This window comes from Crassostrea angulata, chromosome 2 (assembly GCF_025612915.1).
Source record: "Crassostrea angulata isolate pt1a10 chromosome 2, ASM2561291v2, whole genome shotgun sequence".
NCBI lineage: Eukaryota > Metazoa > Mollusca > Bivalvia > Ostreida > Ostreidae > Magallana > Magallana angulata.
In genome coordinates this window covers 43,303,436-43,315,790 of record NC_069112.1, presented here as the reverse complement: position 1 = coordinate 43,315,790, position 12,355 = coordinate 43,303,436, and the positions used below count along the sequence as shown (strand labels likewise).

Sequence of the window (12,355 nt, the reverse complement as noted above, 5' to 3'; positions counted from 1 at the left end):
CGACAGTTCGCGTTGCGCAATGAACTTCTTTTTGTCAGGTTCACATATCCTTAAATACTTCTAATCCATTTAAAATTGCTATAACAAATTGCCCCGACTTTATTCCGATATTTTTTTTAGTTTAGTTTCCTTTATCGTTGTCTTGATTCTCGGCTAGTTTTTATTATTCATAATTCGTATGATCATTCTTTATTGCGTACTACTGTAGTACTATTGCCGATCGCCGATTGCCTTAGTGAATAGACGATGTAAAATTAATGGATAGATAAGAAATCTTGACATCAACTGTTATATAGTTTTTTGACACGAATTTTTATTCATTTAAATATTAATTCTATGATTTTCTGCACTTGTTTGTACACATACATCATACCTACATCTAACCCGTCATCGCCTCTCTTATCTGAACTAAGATCGCGTTTATAGTCAAAATATGACTATTATTTTTTGTTTTTCCGTTAAACTATACATGTTCATGTAACATATTTCATACGATATGTAAACAACTGGATATACACAACAAGTCAATAACTTTTATTTATATAATGGCGATATTTATCATTCTGTTGAACAAGTGTCCGCTCTTCACTGTATGCATGCGATTAAGCTGACGTTTTACAAATGCTGACTAACCTGTTTATATTTTTTTTACCTTTTTACACACATACCTGTTGTAAACAGGACACGAAAAAATACCCGGTAATCAACAAATGAATGTTAAAAGTGATAGTAACAAAAATAATACGACAACAAGGGAAAACGACTCTGATCGCCAGTACATGAATTATAATCATGAAATCGGAGAGAAATTATTGTTGAATAATTTAAAATAGGAACACTCTTTTCAATGGTGATATAAGAAAACATAAAACAAAAACGTTTCATTCGATAATTTTCTTCTAGCCATATAGGAGGAGCCAAGTAGCACGCGGCGCGTGGCGTGATCTGTACTGTTATACTTAAACTGATTGACAGGCGAAGCACGTGGAGTCCTGAGATAAAATCCCGTTCAAATGACCAACTATAGAAACCTAAAGCGAAATTTTAAATAATAAAGTTCAGTGATAAAACTTTAATTTAAGTATTATAATCAACACACCAAAAAAACACACACACTCTCTCTCTCTCTCTCTCTCTCTCTCTCTCTCTCTCTCTCTCTCTCTTTTCAAGCTTTTTCGTCGCCGGACAGGAAACGGACGACCGGAAATGAATTTTTAAAAAATAAAAAAATACTTCCTAGACTTTATCATTCCCTATTATTCCTGAAAATTTCAAGAAAATATATCCAGTCATCTCTGAGAAAAACGTGGAAAAAATAAGAATGATGATAATAAGAAACACTACAATCACTATAAGGTCTTCCGTTGGAAACGGAAGACCTTAAATATTGTGTATTTATATTCATACCTTTATCTACGGTCCATCAGTAGCGTCATAAATAGGTCAAATATATGTATGCTTGCAATATATGCTAGTTTTCTTCATAATATGTGCTGAATGCATGATCTGCTCAGAACCTTAATACTGTCGTAGGGAAGTTGTGAAAATGTGTAATTTTGTGTCATATATATTTTGATTATGTACTTATTATTGTTTTGTTTTATTGTAGCTTTTTACCAAGTTCACGAATAAATCGTTATCTAAAGTACAATTGGTTAGCTATCTGCATTCTTGAGGCAGAATATTAACATTAGAAGAAAACACAACAAGAATTATTACATAGTCCATTTACTAGATACCTGAAAGGCAGAAGAAAAAACATTCGAAAAGGAAAGAGGATGAAGATCATGGGCTGGGCGAAGAATACAACTGTAGACAGATGGATGGATTCGTTCTGTTGATGGCACATGGTACAAATCAGATAAGTAACAGGAACAGGTAATACACATGCTTATATGACCCACAGTTCATGAAATTAAAAACAGGTTACAAATTTAATGACATATCATATTTTTAATGCTTTAATCATTTAACATTGATTTAATGTAAACATTTATTTACAACAGATAATTCAGAATAGCGCCTAAAGGTGCATATACGTTTTCAGCATTGTTGGGCTGCACTTCGCTTAATCATTGCGAAGATGCAAATCATTTTTCTTGTTCATAAAATAACGGATTACCGTTGATTTACATAGCAAGTGAATTGCCAGAATAGCTACATTCTTTTTCAATCTTTACAATTAACATATGGTTTCTTGTCCCTTTGATTTGAATCATAAATCACTTATGCAATTGAACAACTCAAATCAAACAAATTAAACTAGAACTGATTATTTACTGACAAACACTTAGATAACATGTAATACAACATTACAAAGTAGTGTTAAAATATATTTCTTCCACTTTATAAATGCTCCTTTACTTCCTTCCATGTAAATACAAATGAGTTTGATGTGTATTTATGGTAAATTTTCAGGGATGTGGTTGTTTTAATTATATGTTCATTTTGATTTTTCTTCTTCAACTATGTCAAAGGAAGAGTAATAGAAGTCTGACCAAGACTTCAATATGTAAAATCATAAATGTAACATACGCGTGTCAATGTATTCATGAACATGGTAAGGAACTTATGTGATTAAGCCATGAAGGATTGAGCATACGGGTCAGAAAGGTATCGGACGACGTAGAAATTATATTTTAAATTGTAAAATTAAGCCAAAAAGCAACGTGAAAGTTTCGTGCTTTGATCACTTTTAGTTTCTGAGATCTCGTTGGTACAAAATGAGTTTTTAAAAAGCTACAAGAGATAATTGTGATATCTCACCGGAAGTAGAATTTTTTTGTTGATATAAGATCGCATAGATAACCTCTGTATAGATTTATACTTATATATTTGTTATATGGAAAAAGAATTTCATGCGTAAAAATGATTATGTTTCAAGTGCACCCGGTGACGACCGGAAGTTACGACGAACAAAACAAAATAGTTTAAACACATGTACAGCTATAGGTCTATCATCCCACAAAGTTTGGATGTCCAAGTGCTTGCCGATTCTGAGATCTCGAAGGAACAAGGTTTTTTGACGCGGGACAGGAAACGGACGACCGGAAATAAATTTTGAAAAATGAAAAAAAAAATCTCGAGATATTATCATTCTCTATTATCCCTGTAAATTTCAGGGAAATCAATCAAGCCATCTCTGAGAAAGTCTGCCGACAAAAAAAAGGGGGGGGGGAGAAAAAAACATAACAATCACTATAAGGTCTTCCGTTGTAACGGAAGACCTTAAATATGTTCTAAAAAATAACTTTTTTTGCATTGTGACATTATACCATTTATTTTATACATTCAAAGTTATGGCAGCTAATGAATCATAACTGAAAAAAATAAATGGATCACCATGCAATTTTGTACGTAATAAGTAGGAATTAAAAACTATTTATAGTATAGGAGAACAATATATCTGATGAACATGTACAAATTATATTTGATATAATCTTCCTTATCACGGAATCTGCTAAACTTTAATTGCCAATTACAGTAATGAGTAAGTCATCTAGATTTTGTATTTTATCTTTCATGATGGTATCGTTAACAGTAGCAGCATTTATTTAAAAACAAAACCAGTGTAAAATTACCAAAAATATGAATTAGTATGATCGTTGATTTTCTTTAGTCCATTTAACAAAACCTGTATCTCTTTAAGTCAATTTTCTATGTTTTTTGAACGGTTCTTTATTCTTTATAACATAAAAGTATACATTTCAGATAAAAAATTGAGCAAGGAATAGACTGATATCAGGAAGAAAAGGTCGTTGAGGTCCTGGAAAATCACCTTTTTGTGTTATCAGTCAAAGCATATTAATGGTACTTTTAATTTACGTGTCCTTATCGCCATGTTACTGATGGATACAATTCCTGTCGTGGTTATTTTCAGTTTCCGTGTTCCAACATGTATTTCATACTACCTCCTTATCATTTTTTTTTATCTTACAAAGCTTTTCATATGGCATGCCCTTCCTGTACAATATATATTTAGATAACTACATTCAGTGTATATTTTCCCTCTATGTTTGCATTGGAAAACGTTGTCTATGAATACAATTTGCCAATTTATGCGCCATGAGCTCAGATACAAACGTCTTCACGTGTTTTGAGTATATTTATTTTTGTAAGGTTAAATGAAACTTTCAATATTACATAACCACTTTGATTCGTACTTTTGAAAAACAATTATTGATATAGATCTAGTCCTTAATAAAAACAATTTTTCTCCACAAAGTTTCTGGTACTATTTATTTGTCGCGGATGCTAATTAAATAACATGTTAATATGGCTGCTCCATGTATGTTTCATATCCCTACTCAGAGCACAAATAATGGCTTTATAGCGGCGATACACAATAGTTTACGCAAATAGTTGGGTGTATCATAGGACCGACGACATCCAAAAATAAGCATTCGATGCTTAAATGAATTATGTTAAAATAAAAAGAAAACACAAGCAAACAAAAACACATGACACTGGCAGTGATATTAACATTAGCAGTTCTTTATAAATGAAGTTGAATCTGTTATCAAGAGTTAGTAATTTAAATGGCTTTGTAATTGAAGTATATCAAAGACAGAATCATTAGTGCAAACTGATCATATTTTACGATGAAACGTATGTTTTGTAGGCATTTTTAAATATTATTAAAAGTAAGCACATATTTAATTAATATAAATGCAGGTAAGTAGACGATTTCGCTATGTCAATATAAATTATATTAAATATACTTCTTTTCAAATTAGTTTCAGTTTCCTCAAATTATTTTTCATGTTTCCTCTTGTATTTTAGGAGATAAAAAGTTGGTTCTGAAATAACACAGTTATAACATTGATTTATGTTATTTATTTTGTTCATTCGACAAGTATCATTTACTTTGAATATATTTTATTTTAGAAGGGGGGGGGGCTATTTTTTTTTTGGGGGGGGGGGGGGCAAACCTTAAAAAAAAATAATCTGTCAGTTTTTTTTTTTACGAAATACATGTACAAGTAGCTTCCCCATCACATGATCGGTTAAGCCGTCAACATCTCTATATAAAACGATTCCGGTACGGTTTGACTAAATAAGTTGGTAAATTTCATGCAATGTTTATTCCATACGGACAATCGATTTGGCATATCAATGTCTTCATTTTGTGGTTTTGCCTCTTGGGTGCATCTCAATCTTATGGTAGGTTATTTGCTATATAAATTTATATCCTCTTTAATGTACATGAATCGTGTCAAAATGATAGTCATTGTATTTTATTCTTAAGAAAATTTATTTTTGTCATTAAGCTTCATTTCCAAGTTCCAATAAAACACAGCATGCTACAATGACAGTATTTAAAATTCTATAAAAATCATATTATCAAGATATATCTGATATCAATAAACTAGAAAATTATTTGCATGATTTTGACTCCATATTATTCAGAGGTGATGTAATTTTTTTTTTTTGGGGGGGGGGGGAGGAATTGCTGTTACCCGCTTTGAAAAGAGTATATTATTTCATAACAGAGCACGGTAAAAGCCTAACGCTAAGACGTTTCCAGTACACTATGTTTGTTATGGTACCTTTTATTTTTTTTTCAATTTTTAGTCCCAATATTAACTCTGATTTTCTAAAACAACTTTAGATTTGCTCACAATTGTTGGAGAATTATGTTTGTTCGTTGATGCTTTAATTCTTTCACTGTTCATCTATTCAATAACAGTACAGAAAAACATTGAATGTCAGATCATGTTACTAGAACTTTCAACCAAATATTGACTGATTAGTGGGTTTTTTTTTTTGGGGGGGGGGGAGGGGCAGTTTGATGCAAAGATAAATGATGTATCATACCAAAAATCTAGCATATTAAAATACAATTGCGCAAATGCAATTTAGAGTTTTGGCATTATCTTGCGTTTAACAGTTTGTATCGGGTTTTCCCGATTTTAATTTATCCTGTCATTACAAACCGTTTCTCCATGACTTCCGGCGACGGCATCTTTTTGGACAATTTCGAAAAGATCCATATTTGTTTCTAGCCTATGCCATCATACTAAAACATTGTATCCTTATTAATTTTGCACATAGATTGTCTTACAATTTGCAATTTGAGGTTTGATTATCAACTGGTTTCAGATCCAATTTACATAACAATATGAGCATTAATAATGTAATTATCTAATTAAAACCTTCGGACCTTTTAACGGAATGATTGTTTTCAATCACATGTTCGAGCTTACAGTGGTAAATTTGAACCATATTTTTTATTTCAATTTGTTAACAGCTATCTATATTATGAACTGAAGAAATATCGTTAATTTTTATTGCATTGTCCTTATCTCTTTTTCGCGTGCCCTGTAATCTATAAATGAAATGAAAAATTGTAGATGCATTATTCCATGAATTTGCGTCCATTTAAATACGAATCATATGACACAGCATACTCAGTGTTTACTTTTATCACTTAATGAACTTAATCATAACTTGTGAGATTCAACTTGCAGAAAATGTTGCTTTACACAAACGTGCATTCCAACTGAATCCGTATGACGGAACAAATAAAACCTTCGACGCAAGTAATGCAGTAGATGGACTCAAGTCTAACTTACATTGGAATGGAGGTCAATGTGCTGTATCAGCTCTTGGAAAAGAAATCGCCGCCTGGTGGGTTAACCTCGGCAGTCTCCACATCATCCACCACATCACTGTGTATTTCAAGACAAATAATGACATTTGGGGTAAAGTATACGAACTTTAAAAATATTAGTATCATAATGCCTGCATAAACCTTTAGAAAACACACGTAAACAGTTGATAAACCTTCTTTAAGTTACAGATTTTCTTATGCTTATGTTTATATATCAACAATAAACACGCGGGGGTGTTAAGGAAGCATATGGAATCTGAGTTACATGTTATTCCGTGAAATCACAAATCTTACTAATTATGTACATATTCAAATATCTAAGCAACGAAACATAGACCAAAAACTAATAAAAAATACTGAAGACAATTTTTTTTCAGAAATTAGTTTGTATTACGTAGATTTACACATTGATGACGTCATGACTAAAAGTTGAATGTCGTGTGAATTTGATCGGAAAGCATTGTAAACAGAGTCAAAATATAACTTATCTAAAAACTCTGATAAAGTATTGTGGTGTGATTTATTGAGAATTGAACATAAGAATACTGGGAAAGAAGTTAGTTTTATCAATCATTCGCTAAAAGGTATGTAAATTTGCTTTTATTTATCGGCCAGGCTTTCCTCTGTCGTTGTTTACGATATAAAAATCCGCCTAGAACAACACTACCCCGTATATATTGAACTTGAAATTTTATACGTATCGTTAGTTTGATCAATGCTTTATTTGAAAAGTTCTGCTAGAATCCCATGTTTTGTGTTGTTTTGATGGAACATACCGTTTTCCGTGCAAACTTAATAAAAGTTGGGAAGGTTTTACGAGAGCCGGATGAATAACTACTTAATTAAGAAGAACATAGAATTCTAGCAGCGGTTTTGATTAAACTGAGATGATTTGCCTTCACTTGGTATGTTTATTTTATTTTAGAAACCGCGGGGTAGTGTTGTTCTATCACATTTTACGTTAAGGAATATACGTAAGCTATTTATAGTTGTCACGTGATAGTGCACCAATGTGGCAGTAATGTACTACCCGATTTTATTGCACGGACATCTGTTTTAAAGGATAATACTAAGTTTTTGATCTTATTCAAAATATTTATTTAATTTCACGATTTTGAATATAACAGTCAAAATAAGACGCTAAATTGTCCATATGCTTCCTTAACACCCCCGCGCATTATAATATAATAGTCCTTTGCTTCATACTAATAAAAACTGCCATAGGTGTCAGAATGGATTTTAAATGATAGAGGGAATGTACAAACTCGGCGGTTGTGTCAAACCTGCGTATTTATGATGTTATATGTTATTGCTATGAAATAAAAAAGCACATTGTTAGAGATAAGTGATAATTAGGAGGAACAATTGAACGTGGTAATCAGTCCATAATCACGAAAATGTAAAGTAAAATCAAGTATATATTAAAAAATTCATCCTTGTAGGGAGTTTGAAATGAATAATTACTTTGGTACTGCTTATCTTATCAATTTTTGTAATGGACTGTATCATTTTCAGATAACAGAAACAACGCAACAGCTTCTGTTCTAGGATTTTCACTGTATGTTTCCAACACTTCAGATAGATTACAAGGAAAATTGTGTTTCAAGGATGATCACTTTAACAGAAGCACTATACCTGCTGTTTTTAGCACGATGTGTTATGTTTTGGGACAATATGTCATCTATTACAACGAGAGACTGAAAGGGGTTTCCTATCCTAGCGATTATAATTCAGATGCTGAAAATGATTTATGTGAAGTCGAGGTGTATGGTAAGAAATGCTAACTGTTGTAACGCAAGTCCTTATAAAAAAAAACTAAAGTGTTTTTCCTCGTTTTTATTTTCAATTCTCAGTACATGACTAGCAGTGATTTAATAAATATACCATTTTGTCATTTATCGATATATGAGTATAATGATTATGTATTATTTTCATATTTGAGATCAAATATAGTTGAAAGAAAAAAAAAAAGCTTTTGCGTAAGCAGAAAAACTAATTGCTTCTTTATTAATCAAAGCATTTGATATTAAATATTCTGGGTATATACTTATTAAAAGAAGGATTTCAGAGATGTTCTTAAGCATCTAAGCATTTAAAACTGATCAAAAGTGTACACTTTTCCTCCAACGAATGTAAAAAAAAAGACAATTAGATTAGTACAATAATTCTGAATTATACTATACATTAGAAAAGCGTTGGGTTCTTAAAAACATGAAGAATTGTGATTGGTGATCTAATGTAAAAATAATACTGTCTATCTATTTTTAATTTTTTTTTCTACAATTAACGCCTTTGTAAAACTATTAATTTTATTTCATACTGTATACATTTTTTTAAAGTTAAAATCACCGCATACAAACCCATGTTAAATGTTGTTTTTCGTTCGTTAGAAAACGATTTCTAAGTCGAAAGTACATATTCACATAATACGATTATTATGCAAATATAAAAAATTAAATCAACAAAAAAAAATGCGGGTAAAGTTATGATAAATAATTTTAAAAGTATCTGTAATAAAAATCTGTAGAGGTATGTTGTAGGCTGTCCTTTACAAATAACGCATTGCGATGTCTTGGACAAAGTTGATTGTGTCTGTTTGGCCTGTAAACTTGGTTACCATGGTGATCAGTGTGAACGAGGTAAATTCTTATATGCATTCATATTTTCTTAATGCCATTCATATTTAAATACATGCATGTTGTATTACTACAAACTATCATTCCAAGACAACTTAAGCAGTTTAACAGATCTATTTACTAGTTATAAATTCAGGTATTCTTGCTCAACGCATGCGATACACTACTAAAAAAAAGAGGTTAGCTATCGCATATTTCAAAATACATGATTTATCTGTACATGAAAGGTAATTTGTCGTCTGGCTCATATAGCTAGTTCGATTGATCTAGAAATATAAACCATTTTTAAAAAGTTACGTTGCTTACAGAATGGGTTTGATGATAAGTAAAAATAAGCAATGTTCGATCTTTATGCTATAAAATTGTATATTAAGTATTGATTATTATTATCCAAAATGATTGATGCACTTTAGATGATCAAAATTTTGAATGGTTAGTTAAATATGTTATACATTAATGTTTATGCTATTGTATTGCTATCTTAAATAATCTCAATACTCACCCAAATTGATCCTAATACATTGCATACATTTATTTTTTTCTTCATGAAGTTAAAATATCACAGGATAAACCTCTGCCATTTAGTGAACTGAATGTTAACTGATTGGTCTGGAAAGGTGACTGAATGGCATAGCTATGGCATTCAGTCACCTTGCAGTTACCGATCACTCACATTTCAGTTCACTGAATGGCAGAGATTCATCATGTGTATATCTTCTCAAATAAGTTTGATTTTGTATATATTTGTCTACATTCATGCAACCTAACTTTGATTTAAAAGAAACAAAACAAATGAACGCAAATTGAAAAAAAAAATCAAACCAGCTTTACTTTTTTAGTTCGTGAGATTTTGTTATAATTGTAGGGTATTTATTTGATGGAAGACTTAACATTTTATTTGAAATTGACATTTTATTCAAAATTTGTTATAGCATCCTCAACTGATGCCGAACTTAAAAGCCAGACTCCTGTACTGCAAGGTCTGATCTGTGGCCCAATTGTCTCGATTTTGATCATCGTTGTACTTATTCTCTATATTGTACAAACAAGGTGAAATACGATATCAAAAACTGCGAATTTTATTTCATTTAAATATTTACAATTTATCAATTTGACATCAATTATAAACGAAACATTTTTTTTACATAATTTTAGAATTTCAATGAGAAGGAACCCTCCATTATTGAATGCAATAGAATTAAGGAATGGCGCCAACTCAGCCAACACATGTGTTACTAAAAGCAATTATACTGTGAATAGTTACAATGAGTTCGGATGGTCCAGGAACACTGACCCATATTATACGATCCAGGAGATGACAGGTGTAGTTTAGAACTTATTCTTTAACACAATCGTAAGTTTTTCTATTCATTTGCCCTTAGAAAAATTGAAAATGGAAGGAAATTGATGAATAATGATAATTTCAGCAAATATACAAAAAAGTCATGTATTTTTGAAATTGATTTGAAGGTTTTTGATTAATCAATCAAATATTAATGATATTTTTAGATTTTATTTTACACAGCTTTCTTGCAACGGATATTAACTGACATTTGTGATTTAGTAAAAAAAAACTACTGATCAATTAGAATTTTAATTGATGTTTTGTTCATGTTATTAATGTATATAACTGTTTTGTATTTTGAAAATTACGAATAATATCATAGTACTAAAACTGTGCTAATTTTTTTTTTAAAGAAATCAATTAATAATGTATGTCAAAAAAGATGTTTCAATATTTGCTTTCATAAAAAAAGGATAACAACAATATATGTGTTTGAGTTTTGAAATATTATAAAATCTTTTTTTTTGGTTTTTTTTTCATATGCTGCATTGTTTTTTACTGTTCATTGAGATTATTATATATCAATTGAATATTATGATGTGTGCGTTGCATATTTGAATTGTTAATTTTATTCCATATTTTAGCCAACTATTTTACAATTTGTTAACAAATAAAAAACAAAAAAAAAAAAATAATGAACCATATCTGACAAAATGGTGAATAGTTAAGGCATCCTGCTATATTCTCTACATATCAGACAAAAAAAAATATTCTCAATATTTTTACTTTGAACTTGGTTGTTGATTTTACGTCCTTCTTCCTTTTTCTGTTTTTATTTTTTTTTTATTTATTTTTGTTGCTATTCAGAAATATTTCTATTTTTATAGGTTTATAATTACATTTTACTGTGTTTGTCCATTGAATTCTATAATGTTTAAATGCCTCTAAATGCAACACCTGTTCACTGCGTATAAATTGACAAGCAATTTACATAAGTAGTTCTCAAACAGTGATATCTATGTTATCGGTTAAAAAATGTATTTCATGAATGTTGTCAAAACACCATGTTTTATAATTATTCAACAAAAAAGTTGACTTTATTGTTAAAAGCAACATTTCAAGAGTTATATATCATGGATTATATTTTCATGCTCGTCGATCTTATCTCAAAAGTCTATGTGAAAACCAGTTTAAACCGGTTTTACAAAACAGCTGTTCTTGCTGTTACTTATTTACTCCCATCGTGATCTGCACTTTATATCGATTTATTTAGGTAAACAATTGATTTCTTCAGTAAGGGAATGTAAATATAAGCATGCATAACTGCCGTCAGGTGAAAAGACAAATTATCATAACGATCTAACGCGCGTTATTCAATTTGTCTGCTCACCTGACTGCAGTTTTTGACACGACGACGTCAAAAATAAATCATTCAATGCTAAAATATGACTATGTACATGCACATGCGCCTGAAAAGAATAATGTTCACTTAGCCCGGAGGTCGAAGAAATATTGTACTTCGAGGGTAGCTACGTACATTAATGCATCGTACCGATCGAAGAAAATTGCAAAAGATGATTTCATTTATGATTCAATGACAAATTGTTACTGTCATTTCAAACTAAATGTTATCTTGCGAGGAAAATTTTAAGGCGTCAAAACATGACTGAGGCGAATTAAGATCCCAAATCCCCCTTTGAATTGTTTCCGCCTTGGACAGAGACTGATTGTTAAATAAAAAAAAAATGGTAAGATGTCTGCTGTTCTGCTATTGTAATAAATCGGAGTGTTTTGAAATATCGATGCGTGTTGTTGCCGGAG

General features: G+C 30.8%; 1 protein-coding gene across 1 annotated transcript; it reads left to right on the top strand.

Annotated features, from left to right (window-relative positions):
• Nucleotides 1-5,074: 5,074 nt before the first annotated feature.
• On the top strand, nucleotides 5,075-10,582 carry LOC128172429 (uncharacterized). Its single transcript, XM_052838228.1, has 6 exons — nucleotides 5,075-5,163; nucleotides 6,471-6,704; nucleotides 8,129-8,383; nucleotides 9,154-9,252; nucleotides 10,182-10,299; nucleotides 10,405-10,582. Exons 1-6 carry the CDS (start codon nucleotides 5,079-5,081, stop codon nucleotides 10,580-10,582), a joined length of 969 nt encoding a protein of 322 aa, XP_052694188.1. The 5' UTR covers nucleotides 5,075-5,078.
• Nucleotides 10,583-12,355: the final 1,773 nt, after the last annotated feature.